Here is an 18,082-nt window from a genome sequence, read left to right as displayed (position 1 = left end):
CACAAGCCCTTTTTGACCCACGCGCTTAACCTTCAACAATGTAACTTGAACACTGATGAAGCTTGGAAAGTTGAATGGAGTTCACAAGAAGTCACAAACACACACCTTGTGAAAGACCCGATGCAGAAGATTCCTGGTTTCAATCTTCCCCAAAGCTTATGGACAACCTTAAACCTAAACCATAAGCCCTAAACCTCATCCATACAAATCATGACAGATGCTGATACTTGATACACAAATGGAAAATTAAAAACTCTTCAGTGTAACTGTGGTCACCCAGAACAGACCATGGATTATAACAACAACTCAATGACCGATTCACAAAATACGAAGGAAGCATCATAGTGATACACTCCGTTACTCCTGACGCAATTATCTGTCTTAATCACATAAACGTAAAATTATAGTTGTTGCTCTACATCTACATCAGCCATATGAAGTAGACAACCACTGTTGAAATGGAAAGTATATTCTGATTATATGCTACGACTATATCATCTGGCTTTTTCCCAAGTACAGAACAGAAATATTTATTGAACATGTCTGCATTTTCTGCATTATTATTGACAATTATATCATTTCCATCCTGTTACAGACCAATACCATTGGTAGGACTTTTTTTTGTTCTTAATGTATTTAAAGAAAATTTATTATTATTGTGCTTAACTCTGCTGGGCATAGATTTCTCCTTGTGCTTCTCTTATCCATCACCTAGTTCCTATCTTCTGATTTATATTCATTACTATCAACATCCCATTTTGTGTGTGTGTGTAAAAGTAAAATAAAAATAAAAGCATGTACTGTATTTCTGTTTCTTGTTACTTCATCCAAAGATTAAGGTAGTCATTGTCTTACCAGTGCTTTCCTGTGTTTACAAATGAAGTCTTCAGGTGACTTGGCCCATTTTGGGAGAACAACATCATTCACTACCTCTTTGGAGAGCTGTAGCTGACCCAAGTTAAACTCTAGGGAATATAATTGTGACAATTTGGTTTCAAAAGCTATTGTAATATGTTTCAAGTATCTTGACCACTAGATCAGAGATTAAGAAGCTGAATAAGTAAATCTAATAAGTGAAATGCAAAAAGAAAAAAAAAATAATGGTCTCATGTCAACATGCAGGGAAAGTTATCTTTAACAAGATATGTTATGTTTAACAAGAGCTTTCTTAATTCTGAAGAATCCTGGAGCCTTAGACTGCTGTAAATTCAAGTTAACAAGACCATGTTTGAAAATACCAGTTATGAGTCTAGATTCTGCAGGCCTGTCTAATTAAATAAAGATCTCATGTTCCAAGTTAGCATACCTCTTCCGGAAAAGGTGGGTTTAGGATCCAGAACAGTTAAAGCAAGTTAACTGTAATTACTGCAATTCAGAATGGTCAACTTAAAAAAAAAAAAAAAACAAACCAACTTTGTTCTTCTTTTAGATTAAACCAAACCTCAGTACTCTTAGCCATCCCAGAATTCTGGGTAAGAATTTTAAATTACAAAGTTAAATAGTGGCTTAGTATAACTGGCATCTCATTAAATGGCTAAAAGGTAGTATGACTGTAAAGTAATTTTCACATGTTCAATCTAATCAAGAATAGTTTTCCTCAATGTTCTTAAACAGGTTCTGACAATGCTCTCTAGTGGTGCATGGGATGCATGTTCTATTCAATAAATTCTGAAAAATCTGTTTACTATTTTGATTCTCCAAGAACTCTGGGAAGTAGAAGAACTCTGGGATAAGCTCCTTCACATCATTTGGGTTATCCATAAGGGCTTGCCATGTTGCAGGAATGGAATGGAACTGCCGATCTGCACAGTCAAACCTGTAGATTGAAAAGCTCAAGTTACATTTTGACAGCTCCCATTAAAAAGCCATCATTGAAGTTGAGGAAGATGAGACAGATATTACTGTTCATTCACAATTTACCTGCCACTCTGAAGCTGGATATGTAGTGTGGTGAAAGGCTCTACTCGAATGAGATAATGCATGACACCAGCAGCATTTGAGTAGTGAGTACCATAGTGAAACTTGTCAATCGTCCCAAGAGGATCCTCAAAATTCTCATATCTAAAAGACAGAGATCGAGATCTTTAAAATCATAACTACTGCACGCTATGTCTCATACACACAGATTATATTTACAGTATACAGGGAATACACAACAGATGCATCACTAACTGTTTTTCACTTGCTAAGTGGCCTATGACAATTTTATTAAAAATTACATCAACATATGCTGAGTGCCTCTGGTTGCAGGAAGAAGAGGTGCATTTAGGACTTAAATTATTTTCCCATTTCAGGTCCCAAAAGACACAGCCAGCAAGTTCCCACCCTTTTGACACACTAGATAGCAGACGTATCCCTGAATGCCATGAGGCTGGCAGGAAAAGCCATAGAAAAACTCAGGGCCCAGGAACCAGCACTGACTCCAACCATGGATATCAGGTTTATTCACAGTAAATCCTCTGTGCCTCAAAATTCCCAGGAGAAACCCTGTTTAGGAAGAAACTTGACAAGTGCTGCCTGACAACCAAGACAAGCCAAAGTGTTCATTCCCCACCCCAGCAAAACTTAAGGATGACTACACTCATATGTGAGTAAAAGTAGCTGTCACTCCTATATACAACAAAGTTACCAGAGAAGAGATTCAACTTATTTCAAGGATAAAATTTGGGCTCAGAATACCAGGAGGAAGCCCACATCCAAAATAGGGTAATCCCTCCTTTTAGTCAAATCCACCAGTATGGCTGCCTCTGGGATGCCTATATCCAGAAACATGTATAGGGGACAAGATAACCCACTTTTCAATCATCTGGATCCAGTTAACTTCAGACAGGTGCCCCTGGGTCCCTCTGAAACCCTTCGTTTCCTCTCTTGAACCTTGAGAAATAAACCAACCTGAAAAAGATTTCTTACCTCCTAGAGCTAGAGGCAATAAAATTTGACTCTTTAATGTTGCATACTCTACTGTTAATATAACAGCATCGCTGCCTAACAGTTCCAAGCTATATGGCTAATGTATGGCTTTGCCATCAAACAAAAGGCTAATTTTATAACAATTAATGTCTCAGTTAATTAGTTATGGAATGCTCAGAATGAATTATTAGTCTGAAAATGTCCCATCAGAAAGCTAAAATAAATGGAGAGAGAAACATAACTGGGAATTTTAATACTTACTTTTCTTGCACAGCTTTGGCATTCTTTTCATTCACCACCCCAATGGGTTTGGATAGATCCCTAAAGACAGCAGGATTATTCAAGTCCAACTCTTCTGACGTGTAATCTTGCAGGACCCAAGGAAACTAGAAAGCCACAGTTCAAAATTCAGACATAAAATCCATCTTTCCACAAAATAATCACATTTATCCAGTGACAATTAACAAAAATAATTTACCACAGGATATTGGGCAAGGTCATTGTAAGTTCGTCCCGCCATGGTATTCAATTGAATGAGATAGTCAAAGTTTGATATATCTCTGTTCACCCATTTCTGAAGGAGACAAGAAAAGGCAACACTAAAATCAAACTGAAGAAACTGTTGTCGTAGAGTGTGTCTTGTCAATGCTTAGCTACAAGGAGATATCTCTCATAAGTCAGGGGCACCAGACTATAAACATAAGAATTTGCAAATTTCAATTTTCATAACCTAGTTTAAAATTCATCCTGCATCTGTGGCTGTGCTCTGTCTCTTGATGAGATTCGCTGGCACCTGGCAGAGGCAAGGGATTGTCAAATTGAGGTTAAATGCAGGGGAAAGCTAACAGCCCTAAGTTGGCAATAAAAGTTTTTTTTAAAACTAAATGAAACAAAACAAAAAAACAAAAAAGGACAGAAGAAAGGGGGAAAGAGCAATAGTGGAGAAAAAGCCAATCAGAAACAGCTGAAGTCGAAAAGGAGAGAGGAAAATAAGTATTGGAAAAAGGGAGCATTTGATAAAGAACTCCAATAATAAAAAAACAAAAAACAAAAACAAGTCTTTTGATCTTCCTCCGTTAACTGTATATGCATCAGTGAAATATTCCAGTGTCCTTGTAAAAGTGCTGCAGACTTAGTATTTTATATCCTTAAGAGGAAGGAGTGCCTTATGTAACTCTGAACCTTCCATCTAACTAAGGATTGGTGATGACACCTTCTTTGTCTAGGTAAGTGGCTGAGGTGTAGAGCCAGGAAGGCGAAGGTACAAAAGAGGAAACTGGAGAATTCTTAATGTTAATAAGAGCATACATTTCTCTATTTCTCATAGAAAGCTACAGCATCTGTTGATGCCCAAAAAAAAAAAAACAAACAAAAAAACCACCCCCGAAAAATAAGACTGCCCTGTGAAGTTAGATAAATTGCTAAAATTTCATGATGTTTCTGAAAATTGACACTTCGCTTACAAGCCAATAATACTGTACCTGAAGCAAGGAACCATGGCCACACCTCTACATCTTTAAGTGGGGTTTTGTTGAAAGCACGCATAAGATAACAAAGCAAATAATCAGTACACAAAGCAAAATAAATTTTCACCTAAGCCCATGTGCTGACACCAGAAGACAAATTTTCAAAACTGTCCTCTATTTTTTGTCGTATGTCTAACATCTGCAGACACAAATAGGCCTGCAAACTGGTATAAATGCATTGACTGGGTGCACACACAATTGCACATGCAAAAGTTTAGGGGTCAGATAAAAAGTTTGCCTTTGCTATCTATATATGTCCACAAACACAGTAAAATATTCTAAACCCTAGTAGAGCTACTTTATTATTAAGCAGTTCTTTGAGAAGCACTGAAACACCCTAAATCATTTCAGCTGAAATCATTTTACCTGCATCAAACCTGAAGCTTTAAACAATTCCTGTGGAGATCTGGTCCCATAAATATTTGGAGAACGGAGTGACAAGATTCGACTGTACACTTTATTTCTCACCTGTAAGAAAACATTTACACTTGGAAACGCAGCTAATAAAGCCATAAGCAAATGCTCTACGGATTAAATTCTTAATGAAGCTAAAATTTACTACATTTTTGAACTGTGCTGCCCTCTTGCTGCCAAAAAGGCATTTATTCAGCTGCAGGAGCTAAAAATGGGTATTATTTGTGATTAATTGAAATACTACTGTTGCAGAATCACAACCCAGCAAAATTACATATTATCCCCACATAAACATAATAGAAAACACTGTCATTTTTCATGTTTAATATTGTATCAGTCTTTCTACACAAGCTACTCTGATGAATTATTCACTTTAAATATCCACCATGTAACAGCTATTCATAACATTTACCAATTCATCAGTATCAAATCCAGCCTGGTTCAGTTATTCATTTTAGCCCCATCCCATTTAAATTATCCAAGAAAACATTAGCACTGCATTTGCAAACCATCAGAAGGGCAAGATATAAATCATTTTTCCCTCTGCATTACAACAGGATAGTAATTCTCCATTACTTTGTAATTCATTTGTACAAAGTTTTTATGATTTGTTTAGTACAAAGAAGTTGAGATTACTCCAGTACAATTTCTCATGAGGCAGAAATTAAATAGTAGTTGCAAATGAAAAAAATAAAGAGTTTTGTTTTTCTTTTGACTATTCAATTTTACTGGAAACCAGACTGGGGTTTTCAACAGCATAAAAAGATCCATATTCTAATTTCTCAGAGCAGCTCAATCTAGCAAGTATTTTGACCTAATATAATGCTGCAGAAGCTGCCAAAAATCACATTAACCATGGCCAGTAAACTAGAATTTGTCACTTATGCTGAGAGTCCACCAGGGAGCTTTGACAATTCCATACCTCCTTATTGAAGTTAAGGAAGTAGTTGGTCTGATCAGTGAGGAAGATCTCCAAGGCTGACCGCCTCAAGTTGTACCGGCGCAAGTGTATCTCTCGAATTTGATAAAGGGACCATTTGAAATCAAAACCTACTCCTGCGAACAGAATAACTTCAGTTATTGATCCAGTTTCTTTTGGTGAAACAGATCAGTAAATTTTCTCAAGATCAGTTTCACATATTAGAGTTAAACTATACACATTAACCTTCTTATAAAAGCTCACCAAACAGATATCGCTGATTAATGCTTATAAACTACTTTTCTTATCAATTCATGCAGGTGACAAAGGTCATATGGTTAGAATAACTGGTGAACAGCATGGCAGAAATCATAGGGAACTGCCATTTACTCATATAAATTATACAAAGACATTTTGTTCCTTAGAATATGATTAGCAGCCTTAATGCTACCCCAGGAGAGGGAAAAAAAAATTTAATACTGCACTAGTAAAATGGCTCAGTGGACAGGCTACATTTACAGACCCCTTGCTCGAAAGGAAAAATACGAAGTCAATGGCCTAATAAACATTATGTACAACTCTGTTAATTAGCTAAGAGAGAGGTTTCTAGATGTCAACCACAAAGGCATTTGTTCTCAAAAAATAAAGTTTAGCTGGAAAGAACAGGATGCTGACCTATGAGGAAGTAGACCTATTGTGATGCTCACCTTCCTCTTTTTCAATGCTGCCATCATAGAAGCAGATGTGCTGGGTAGTGACCTCCAATCTGCCAGGTATTACATCAATTAGCGTAATGAGTTCACATTCTTCAGACAGTACCAATTTTTCTTTCTGACCCTGCTCCTCCTTTTCATCCCTACAACAACAACAACCCATGTCATGTGTTTTTCTAGACTGCACAGTTCGACCAGGTACAAACTAAAAGCACAATTTAGAAAAGAATCAAATCTGAATTGCCTTAAGAGCATGTCATACAAAACATTCCACTATTTCACTTTCATTAGTAGGCTCATGAGTTCTCTGATTCAGCATTTAGACCTCAAACTGGTTCACTTCACAGCAGAGCTTTTTAATCTTCAGTCACTTCTTTTGTATAAGATGATCTTGCAGGATGGATCTGCTATTGTTACAGTATAAGGCATAATGCCAATTTTCATATCTCTGGATTAATAAAAAGACCAAAAACTTAAAAATAAGCCAACACACAAGCTCCAACTATAAAAGAATTGAATCTGAGTAATTCTCCTTGCCCCCCTAGTTCCAAGAGACAATAAACTGTGGCAATATTTCAAACAGAAATCACTGAAAAGTTTATAATACAAGGTTGTTTTGTTTTTAAATAAATACGTGAACTGACTTTTGTACCTTTACAGGTATAATATAAGTCAGTATATAATTATTCAACTAAATAAAAATATTTGGATCACTTTTACAGAGTTCTCTTAACAAGGCTTCCTCTTTGCACCTACAATTTTATGGTACAAATAAATGTGTGTAATTTTGCATCTGCAGTTATTGGGGCATATTATTATCTCTGTTTCACTTCTTTTGAGCATAAAGGATGCATTTCCCTAGCTAGGGAGTCCCCAGATGTAGGGGAAGTCTGCAGTAGGCAAACAGCCCAGCATAGCTGGCCCCTATATGTCTCTTTTCCTGCCTCTTTTGGTGTGGCAGACATGTCTGAGGAAGCAGAGGAAGGGGCAGGATTGAAGTCTGCTATGCTCCAGCTATGCTTAATTTGCTGAAGACCTCTTGGGAATCATTGCTAGCTGGTGCATATTAGAGTAGCCATGAGGCTGGTCCAACTTGAGCCCAGGGCCAGGGCTAAAGAGAATCAGGGATAGTCCCTCACTGATGTGCCCATTCCCCATCTACAATCCTATCCCATTATTTTAGCAAGGAGGGTGAAGAAAGCCCGTCTCTGCTTGGTGTGTGTTTTTTTTTTTTTTAACGAGTGGCGTATCACTATCCAATCCCCATGCTTGTTAGACAATCTACGTTTATCCAATAGTAACCCCCTTAGTGAGAAAGAGCTACCACTGCTCAAGCAGGTACCATGCTACCACCTGGGAGTGTAGTAAGCCCTCCTTCTTGTCCCTGTCCTGCAACCTGAGCTGGCCACGAAGGGCTGCACCTCTCTAAACTGAGATTATATTATTGCAGACCCAACGGCAATTTTTTCACTGACAACACTAGAAATGCTGGATTTGGCTCAGGGTTTGTCTACATGAGAACACTCAGGAAAATTAATCCAAATTAGCTAAATGAATTTAATGTGGATTAGTTAAACTACATGCCATCTTAATTCTGAAGGAGGGTCTCCACATAGAAGTTTTATGCAGTTTATCAAGTCCAACTAAAAATCCACACCTTTAGTTAATATGGTGTAACTTTCCTGAGTGTCCCAATGTAGACAAGCCCTTAGTCATAGCAGAGGAAATAAAGAGGGCAGTTTTGTGCACCATCTACCCAGTCCAGGAGTTATTTCCCACTCCTTATCCCTAGTGGAAAGATGAATTTCAGAGTTCCCCAAACTGCTGTACATACATGCTTGCACCAGCAGTTGTGTCCTCTTCTGGCAGTTCAAGTATATCATCCTCCATGTCACTAACTTTCACTTGCTTCACCACCTCCAGGAGCAGTGACTCACTAGATGGCTGTGTCTGCTGCATCCCTTTTGGAATAAAGATATTTTCAGTTCAAACAAAATATAGATTTGTATTTCACCACAGTACTATTGGATAGCTAAACTGTGGCAGTTGGCTACAATTACTGGAATTCAATAGTATCCATGGGCATGTCTACACAGAGACATGCAGGAAAATTAATCCAAATTAACTAAAGGTGCAGATTCGAAGTGGATTGCTTAAGCCACATTAAATCCCGTATGGATGTTGTTTTTCAGAATTCAAGTGGACTTAATTCAGTTTAGTTTAATTCACTTTGGAAGTGAAAACTAAACCAAATTAACGCCACTTTAATTCTGAATGAAGGTGTACACACAAGAGTTTAATGTGGTTTAAATAATCTACTTCAAATCCATACTGTTAGTTAATTTGCATTAATTTTCCTGCATGTCCCCATGTAGACAAGCACTAGGGAAGGGATGGGTTGCAATCTTAAACAATACAGTTCTGGGGAACACAGAATAATTTAAAATAGCCCCAACTGTGAAAAATGCAACACTTAACATCTCAGTTTATAACTCACAGTTATAACTGTGGCCAAATACTTGATCACATCTATAATTTTTCATGGTGCTACATAGGCTTGATTCAAGTTTAAAGCAATATTTTCAACATATTTTAGCCTCAACATTTACCTTGCTTAAAGAAATATAAATATTATAAAGGTACCTGTAAAACTATTTGTTTGCTCGTATGAAAAAATAGAGGGGTTCTTTTGTTTTTTTTAAAAAAACACACATTTTTGGCAATATGAAGATGCAGATATAAAGCATTCTCTAGGGATGCTGAATGAGATTTATTTTGAAGGAAGATTCCGCTTTGGATCTAAGCAAGTTGACAGTATCCCATTAAAACAGATTTTTCAAGAAACTTTATTCAAATCAACCATATTTTTTTTTTTAATCTTACAACATATTTCCATTATAAGGAAAAGTGGGTTTCTTTAGAGAAGAAAATAAAAAAAGCATTTTAAAATAACTACAAAACACTGTTAAAAATTTGCAAAAGGTTGCTAAGGAATCAGGAATATAAATAGTCCATGATCTAAAGTATTAGTGAGGAAACAACAGTGAATTTGGATCTTACCTAAATTGTCTCTCAGGTCACTGGCCTCCTGATGGGAGTTGAAATTGTAATTTTGCACTAGTTTTAACCTCATACGTGAATAGTTTTCCACATTTGAAAGTTTCCAGTGAATGGGATTCTTTTTCCTAGGGACAGCAAAAATATTTATACTAAGATATAAAAAAAAAATACTTAGAGCAAATGAGTTGATTCTATCAGAGAGTGTGTATTTAAAATCATAATGTAAAAAAAATCATATACCCTTAAGAGTAATATAACAAATATAAGATATATTGTACAATATCTAACATTTCAGCCCAATGCACTTAACATACTATGCACATCCTCCATTGAAATACAGCAGCTGTTTAACAGCGCACAGCAAGACAACCTGACAGTTTTGGACAGGCAGTAAAGAACATCTTATCCAAATGAAATTGATGGGGAAAATTAAGTAGGCACAACACAATAATCATGTTCAAATTTTCCTTAATCCAGGTTTTAGCCTTTGTGTTTGTTATAGAATACCAGCATTGTGTTAAATATCCATTATATCTCACTCTTCTGAAACATATCACACAACCGCTGGTCTTTAGTACATGAAGTTTCTCTCATGCAAGTTTTAAATTTCCTTCAGGCATAGCTACTTTTTACATGTTACTTTTTAGTAAAATCTAGCTGAGTTATATATTAAACTTGAGCACTGGTATTTTGCTAGTTAAATACAGATAAACATTAAAAAGAGAACATTCAATGGTAATCTTATATATATTTCAATCTTATACATCTATTAAGGATGGTTACCAGAGTACTTCAACAACCTTCTGCAATTACAACTACAGTATATGAAATAGAAAGCAAATTGATTGGACAACTTTCTATTAGATGTAAGATGATGTTGGAATAAAGTATTTCACTCATACCTTTCAGCCCAGGGGCCCTGTTCACAAGTCAGATAAAGTTGGGCTGCTCTCCACTGCCTCAGAGTAGCGGTGTGTTGACTATTAAGCTGTTTTAGCATACTGTTGTAACGCAGGTTCTCCTGGCGTGCCTTTCGGTTAAATGGCTCCACAAAACACTCCTGGAAGCAACATTGTAAGTAAATCTGATGCAGTTTCCTGTAAGAACCTTGTCTTCTGCAAAAACCATTTTGCCTCACGAAAAGGATAAAACCTTCACCAGTAAGTAGGAAATATTAAAGGTAACTCCAAAAATTCTGCTTACTTCAGCAGTATGTGCTGAATAGCTTCACAACCAGATTAAATGAGGACAGGAAACACACAAGCATCAAGGCCTGTATCCACAAAAGGATTTTAGGTGTTACAATGCTGAGAGTCACAGTGCCCAACTTTTAAGTGCCCATAAAAATCACAGGAACACCACTGCACTCTACAAACCTGTACTAGGCACCTAGGCTCCCTATCCCATGAATGGGGAGAGAGAGGTGCCTTATAATGTGCCCCTATGCTAGCCATTGGGAGATGCTGGTAAGAGGGATGTGTGATGAGCCCCAATCCTCTCTCGGAGATAGGCATCTATGCCCAGCCTGCAGGGAGACGACCAGTTCTGCTGAGCGATCCACAAACAGGAACCAGCCGTATGGAGTCACAAGGCATTTTTTTGTGAGAATGCCTGCCTTGCTCCACACAAAATGGCCAGAGTTGGAGGAGATTGTGGTGGTGCCCATCATCTAACTTTTAGTCCACAGGTGAGAGCACTTACTTGGGATTTGGGAGATCCAGATTCAATTCCCCGTTCAGGCAGAAGGGGAGAAAAATATTTGAACAGGGGTCTCCCATGTCTCAGGAGCAGGCTCTAATCACTGAACTATGAGATATTCTGATGTGGATTCCCTCAATCTCTCCTGTTGAAGCCATTCTACTTTGGATAAAAATGAAACAGTGACTATTTAAGTATTACTCCATAGTGGAACAATCACTGGGCCAAAGAGAGTGAGAATGAGAATGACTCTCTATAATCCAGTGGTTCAGGCATCCACCTAGGAGGTAGGAGATCATGGGCCAGTCCCAATCACTCCAATTGCTCTTTCATTATTTACTTGATATCTCAACAGGTCAGCTTCATTCTGCAGTGAAATTTCTATAGAAGCTGTCAAGGTGGAGCATGGTACATGTGGGATGTCACACTAACGCATTAGCCAGTGTGATCTGCAACTCTGGGGAATCAAAGTGAGTGTTTACTTATGCTACATTGTAATTACCAAGGAAATACATAGGAGCATGGAACTAGTCTTGGGAGAATCAAAGAAGGACCAGATCCAAACCAAACAAGGAGACATTACTACCATATTTCTGAATTAAAAAAAGATCCAGAGGACAAAATCAGGGTAGCTGTCTTTGACTGTTTTTTGTTAGTGAACCATTAAGACGATATTCAGAGTTTCATTAGGGCTGGATATCATTTCAAATGACCTGGAGTCAAGCAAATTTGTAAAAATCACCATTTAAAATAAATGCGAAATATCAAAAGGTTTAGTACGGAGAATAGAAAAACAGCATTGATTTAAATTAGTAGAAAAGTGGTTATCAATACTGGATCAATAAATAATTTTGCACAATCTGCATGCAAAATGGAGGTATGATGATGATGAAGGTTAGGATCTCTCAATACACATGATCACTGACAAACTGGCAGTGTTTTTCCCCCAACAATCGCTGGGGTCAGATCAGTTTCAAACTGATTTCCTGCCCTTGCTCCTGAAAAAGTACAAAAATGTTTTTAGAGGAGCTAAAGACTTTACCTGAAATTTGAGCTTGCTTTCTCCTCGTTCTCTGTCTCGCTTATGCATATTCACCATTAATGCCTCATAACAGTCCTTCCAATAAAGTGCCATACGCTCATGACCATCACTGAATGTATTGACTTCATACTGTTTCATATATGGAATAATCTGATGCACAAGAAATATTTAAAAAAAAAATCAAGATGATTGCTGAGCAGATTCTCTCCTCCCTAATGGAAGAAAATAGAGAAAAAGCCAAGAAGAAGCCATTACTTACATATTTATCAATATAAATTTGCCATTCATCTGAGCTGCAATATTCCCGGAAGTCCTCAAAGAAAGAGGGGCTGCCATTGGTGAGAGGCAATGAGGGTAGGTGCAGGTTCATGAAGAGAAGTTGGTAAACTTTGGATACCAGCGTTCGAACAAGGGGAATCAAGAATGCATATGTTTCTGTCTTCTCTTTGATTGATCTACTCAGGATGCCTTCCAACTTCCCCAAGAGGTAGCATGCCTCAGCTTGGCTTTCAATTACTTTGGTCTGAAGAAGGGTGTTTAGCTTGGCTGCTGCCATAGCACAAACCTGGACAGAGAAAAACCAAACCAAACGCCTGTGAGGCTAGTGCATGCATGCTACATTTCACCACAGGGTTTTGTATGACTCCTACCGCTGTTTGTTAGATAGTGTAAAACTTCCAGTAAGTTAGAGAAGTATAGGATTTCAGTACACTTAGCCACTATTAATTTATTTGCATTATGGTAGTGCCCAAATGCCTCTGGCTGGATCAGAGTCCCACTGTGATAAGTACTGTACATAAAGACACACCCAGAAGAGACGGCTCTGGCTTCAAAGAGCTTATAATCTAATTTAATGAGTTAGAAACAACTGGTTTCAGGAGGTGAGGATGGAGAGGAATGTGTAACAAGTGTGGATGTGGTGGCAGGGGATGAAGCCTCTCATTTGTAACAAGTCTGAGGATTATGACAAAATCAGCAAACTCACTGAAGTGAACTGCTTCCCTACAGTCACTGAAAGTTCTATAGTTACATAATCAGCACGAATGTTACATATAGTATTAGATACATTAATATACAACAAACCTGTAAGTTATCTTGTCCAATGAATCCAAGGAGCAACTGGACCTGCACTTGGGAGAGCTTGATCCATTCTGGGCCAGCAGAGTACCAGAGTGACAGGCTGTCAATGAGTGTCACCAGCTCTTCTAAAAGCTATTGTAAAAGTGAAAGATTTGTGTGAAGAAAAAAACCCAAAATCGGAAGTGCTGAGACACTAGTATAACTACAAGTAAAGTCACCGAATAATCATTTTGAAGGTCTGATAAGGTCTATAAGGGTATGTTTACATAGCCCAGGGCAGCAAGCCCCCCCCCAGCCCGGGTCAACAGACTTGGGCTTGTGCCACCTTACTAAAAATAGCTGTATTGAGGATGTGGCTCAGGCTGGAGCTCAGACTTTGAAGCCTAAAGAAGAAGGTGCGCTTCAGAGCCCAAGCTCCAGTGTCTATACAATTATTTTTAGTGCAGTAATGCAAGCCCAAGTCTGTCAATCCTGGCAGGAAGGCTCGCTGCCACAGGCTGTCTAGACATAGCCTGCTTTGTTTGTTGTAGGGTATCCCCCATACTTCAACTTAACCCAAAGTAATTAACTAAATATACTCTGGGACGGAGGTTCAACAACTAATTGTGACAGAATTCAGGACTGCAACAACTATGGGGAGAAGTCTGACAAAATATCTATCCCCTGAACAAAAATAGTTATTTGTGTATATAAAAATAAAATTAATACTCTATTCCTCCAAGTCATCCCCATCAAATGTCAATTCTACAAATACAGTGGCTGAGAGTATGTATGTTTTGATTAAAAAAGGCTCTACACTTAAGAGCATATACACCATAAAAGTTAATAAATTTTAACTCAGTATGAATTTGTTACATTCCTTTCCCATTCCTTTGCATTTTATCTAATTTAAATGAAAATTTAATTTATTGTTTCATTACCCCTAGTGGTGTGCATGATGCTTTTGAGAGAATTTAAAAAACAGGATTCCTGTCCTGTCTGTAACCTCCAAAATTTGATCCTGTGAGTTGCTCAGAACTTTGAGCCACTTCCATTTTTTTTTCTTTTTATTCCCAAATTTACATTGATGTCATTAATCATATACTAGATTTTATAATCTAAGAAACATACTGCATTTCCCCGTCCTCCTCTTCACTGGATAAAGGAGGAGCTGATCTGGGTGGTGTAGTAAGTTGGGACAGTACTAAGCAAGCTAGAGTAAGTACCTAGGTAGGTTGGTACCAAGGAGTGGAGATTACAAACCTGAGAATCCAGAAGATCTTTGGGGTGGGAAAAATGCTGCGGTACTGAGAGCATCGGTACTGAGGAGGGCATTGTCAGCAGTAGTTGGGGCCGAGGGTCATGCACTATGAGTAAGGCTATGATTTAGTCACAGGTATTTTTAGTAAAAGTCATGGACAGGTCATGGGCAATATACAAAAATTCATAGCCCGTGACCTGCCCATGACTTTTACTAAAAATACCCATGACTAAATCTTAAGGGAGGGGTCACTGCTGGGTGGCATTGGGACCACTGCTGGGGGAGGGGTGTCTGGAGGGGTTGCTGCTAGGGGAGAAGCCTGGGGGCTGCTGCTGGGGGGCATCCTAGGGGGCACTGCTGGGGGGGGCAGGGCCAGCCACAGCACCAGCTGCTGGGGGCCGCCGGCAACAACTGCACCGGCCACCACTATCGGGAGCTGCCCGGGGAAGTAGCTACTCTGGCTGCCCGGGCACCACTGCCAGGGGCCACCCGGGGAAGCGGCTATTCCAGCCGTGGGGGACCATATCTGGCAGCAGCTGCATCGGCCGCCCAGGCAGTGCTGATGGGGGCCGCCCAGGGACTGCCACCATGGGTTGATGGAAGCAGCTGAGCCAGTCACCCGGGAACCACTACTGGAAGCATCTGCCCAGGGCTGCCTGAGCAGTGGCTGATGCCGCAGCGACTGGCTATGGGTCCGCCAGAGTGGCTGGCTTCAGAGCTGTTCCAGTAGCAGCTGGGGTAACTACCCCCAGGACCACCAGCTGGTCCTGGAGCCAACTGCTTGGGCAGCACTGGAGTCAACCCCTCCGGCCCCTGCAGAAGTCACAGAGATCGTGGAAAGTCACAGAATCCATGACTTCTGTGACAGACTCTCAGCCTTAATCATTATTAATAGATTATACAAATGTTAGGGTAAACTGTGAGTCTGTGTAACTTGCACATGGAGCAGACAGGAAAGCAGGTCTGCAGCAGGAAACACAACCAACGAGAGGATGGGAGCCTTCTTTATTTTATATCTCCTTATGCTTCCCTGTTTGCTTTTCCACTACTAGCTCATCCTTCTGGCCTCTTGGCATGTAAATTACACCAGCTTGACCTTACACAGCTGAATCTGGAACTTTCACACACCCCCCACACACTTCCTCCACCCATTTAAGATACTTTTGCATCTGACCCAAAATCTGCTCACAAACATGCTGGAAGTAAAATCTGGGCTAAAAATCCCAAGTGCCCTTTCTCAGTTTGTGACAAAGAGCGGAGAATGAATGAATGCAATGATTTTGGCTGCCATTTTAACTAGCACATACAATATGAAGCATACCATTTGACCAATGGACCAACACCTACTTAGAAAATGGTTAGCTCTGTTTCATTTGTTCTAGCATTCATGTAGCTTTTCTGTAATCTGTAAAAATAAGGCTCTTTAATCAAGGGTGCCATTAAAGACTCATGTATTTGTAATATTAACTGTATTTCCTATGGCATGTGCATATAATTCCAAAAATTTAAAGGGGCAGTCAAATCCGCTCCACACTCGGCTTAGTCTCTAGTTAAAACAAATGTCACATGATTAGGGCCCTACCAAATTCATGGCCATGAAAAACGCGTCACGGACCATGAAATCTGGTCTCCTGCCGTGAAATCTGGTCTTTCATGTGCTTTTACTGTATTTTACAGATTTCATGGAGGAGACCAGTATTTCTCAAATTGGAGTTCCTGACCCAAAAGGGATTTGCAGGGGGGTCACAAGGTTATTTTAGGAGGGGGTCACGGTATTGCCACCCTTATTTTTGCACTGCCTTCAGAGCTGGGTTGCCAGAGAGTGGCAGCTGTTGGCCAGGCACACAGTGCTGAAGGCAGCGCCCCACCAGCAGCAGCACAAAAGTAAGAGTAGCAGTACTATACCAGGCCACCCTTATTTTCTGCATTTCTGCCTTCAGAGATGGGCAGCCGGAGAGTGGCGGCTGTTGACAGAGGGCCCAACTCTAAAGGCAGCAGTTCAGAAGTAAGGATGGCAATACCATACCATGCCATGCTTACTTCTGCTGGACTCCTGGTCAGCCAGGCTGGTTCACCAGCCGCCCAGTTCTGAAAACAGCGCCGCCACCAGCAACGGCGCATAAATAAGGGTAACCGTACCCCCTGCAAGCCCCGACAATAACCTTGTGACCTCTCCCGCCACTCCTTTGAGTCAGGACTCCTCCTATTACAACACCGTGAAACTTCAGATTTAAATATATGAAATCATGAAATTTATTATTTTTAAAATCCTATGACTATGAAATTGACCAAAATGGATGGTGAATTTGGTAGGGTCCTACTCATGATTGAAGAAAAGGGCGATATGACTCAAACTGACAACTGTTTCATAAATGTTTCAGCCACTATATAATTTACGAGAGTTTCCATTAGGCAGCTACTATACCTTTTCTGTCCATAAGTTTGAATTAACTAGCCCTTCTGCCTGTAGAAAGTCCTGTACAATGAGCAAGAGCCGGAAGGCATTTTCAGCATGTGTTGGAAGAGCTTTTGTGTCTCTGTTATCAGTGACTGTCCATTCCAGCATCTTCTCTAGCAAGCTGAATGGAAAACAAAATCCCGAAGTAATTATCACATGTTCTAAGAGTAAGTGGCTTTTAAAAAAATCCCATTATGTATTTAACTGAGCCTAAGTGTATGTAGTGATATTACTGTCTTCTACCCTGTACACCAGTGAGATTAAGGAGATTCTGATCTTCATAAAAATCAGGGGCATCCAATTTTAAGTTCTGTCAAATAAATTCAATTTATAAATAGGTACAGATGCTTAGATACATGTCTGATCATACTTGTAGAAGAATGAAGGGGATCAAAGTAAATCAATTCAGTGTCTTTCACCAGGATTTAATGTTACTCTGATTCCATCCTTTTTTTCCTTCCCCTCCAAAAGAAAAGAAATCTGTCATTACACTATACTCACTTGAGTTTTATTTCATCAGAAGGTTGCAGTAACTCATTAGATATCCCCAGTTTGGTCAGTGCAGAAAACACCTGCCCCCTCTCAATCCAGACAGCATCATCAAATCTTTCTAAACCTTTCCACATCACACAGAGCAGGACATCTGTGAGCAACTGTATGAGCTTCTCTTCAGATCCCTATGAAACAATCAAGAAATTCATACTCTTTATAGTTCAGAATACCTCAAAGAGGCTTGTTATTCCTTACACAGTACACCATGCTTGTAAAGTTTCATCATCTTTAACACTGTAGCCTAAAGAGTCTGCCCACTAACTAAATGAAAATATTAACCTAAAATTATGCTGCAATGATTTTTAGTCCAGATTATTAAATTAATATTTGCTTTACTTTCTATGCAAGAATTGAGATTTGAGTCTTAGTACGACTGCTTTGGCCATAGCACAACTTTTTCCTTGATGGGGATGATATCGGTCATTCCAATATAGCTCTGATTTAAAAAATAATGTTACAATTTCAGCTAG

The 18,082-nt window shown here is 39.2% G+C and overlaps 1 protein-coding gene across 3 annotated transcripts in view; it reads right to left on the bottom strand.

Annotated features, from left to right (window-relative positions):
- The window catches only part of NBEAL1 (neurobeachin like 1), a 134,322-nt gene that overhangs the window by 29,562 nt on the left and 86,678 nt on the right, over positions 1 to 18,082 (bottom strand). For all 3 annotated transcript variants that reach the window (XM_038421131.2, XM_038421133.2, XM_043505615.1), the window contains 16 exons: positions 17,562 to 17,737; positions 17,028 to 17,181; positions 13,366 to 13,494; positions 12,542 to 12,847; positions 12,283 to 12,432; positions 10,445 to 10,602; positions 9,543 to 9,667; positions 8,317 to 8,443; positions 6,477 to 6,625; positions 5,773 to 5,906; positions 4,803 to 4,904; positions 3,389 to 3,484; positions 3,172 to 3,296; positions 1,921 to 2,061; positions 1,686 to 1,816; positions 856 to 965 (listed from right to left, as the gene is read on the bottom strand). In XM_038421131.2, the coding sequence (XP_038277059.1) occupies positions 856 to 965; positions 1,686 to 1,816; positions 1,921 to 2,061; positions 3,172 to 3,296; positions 3,389 to 3,484; positions 4,803 to 4,904; positions 5,773 to 5,906; positions 6,477 to 6,625; positions 8,317 to 8,443; positions 9,543 to 9,667; positions 10,445 to 10,602; positions 12,283 to 12,432; positions 12,542 to 12,847; positions 13,366 to 13,494; positions 17,028 to 17,181; positions 17,562 to 17,737 (2,313 nt within the window). The remainder of the gene's footprint in view (positions 1 to 855; positions 966 to 1,685; positions 1,817 to 1,920; positions 2,062 to 3,171; positions 3,297 to 3,388; positions 3,485 to 4,802; positions 4,905 to 5,772; positions 5,907 to 6,476; positions 6,626 to 8,316; positions 8,444 to 9,542; positions 9,668 to 10,444; positions 10,603 to 12,282; positions 12,433 to 12,541; positions 12,848 to 13,365; positions 13,495 to 17,027; positions 17,182 to 17,561; positions 17,738 to 18,082) is intronic.

The sequence above is a fragment of the Dermochelys coriacea genome, chromosome 11, assembly GCF_009764565.3.
Source record: "Dermochelys coriacea isolate rDerCor1 chromosome 11, rDerCor1.pri.v4, whole genome shotgun sequence".
Classification (NCBI taxonomy): domain Eukaryota; kingdom Metazoa; phylum Chordata; order Testudines; family Dermochelyidae; genus Dermochelys; species Dermochelys coriacea.
This window is presented reverse-complemented; position numbering and strand designations above follow the sequence as displayed.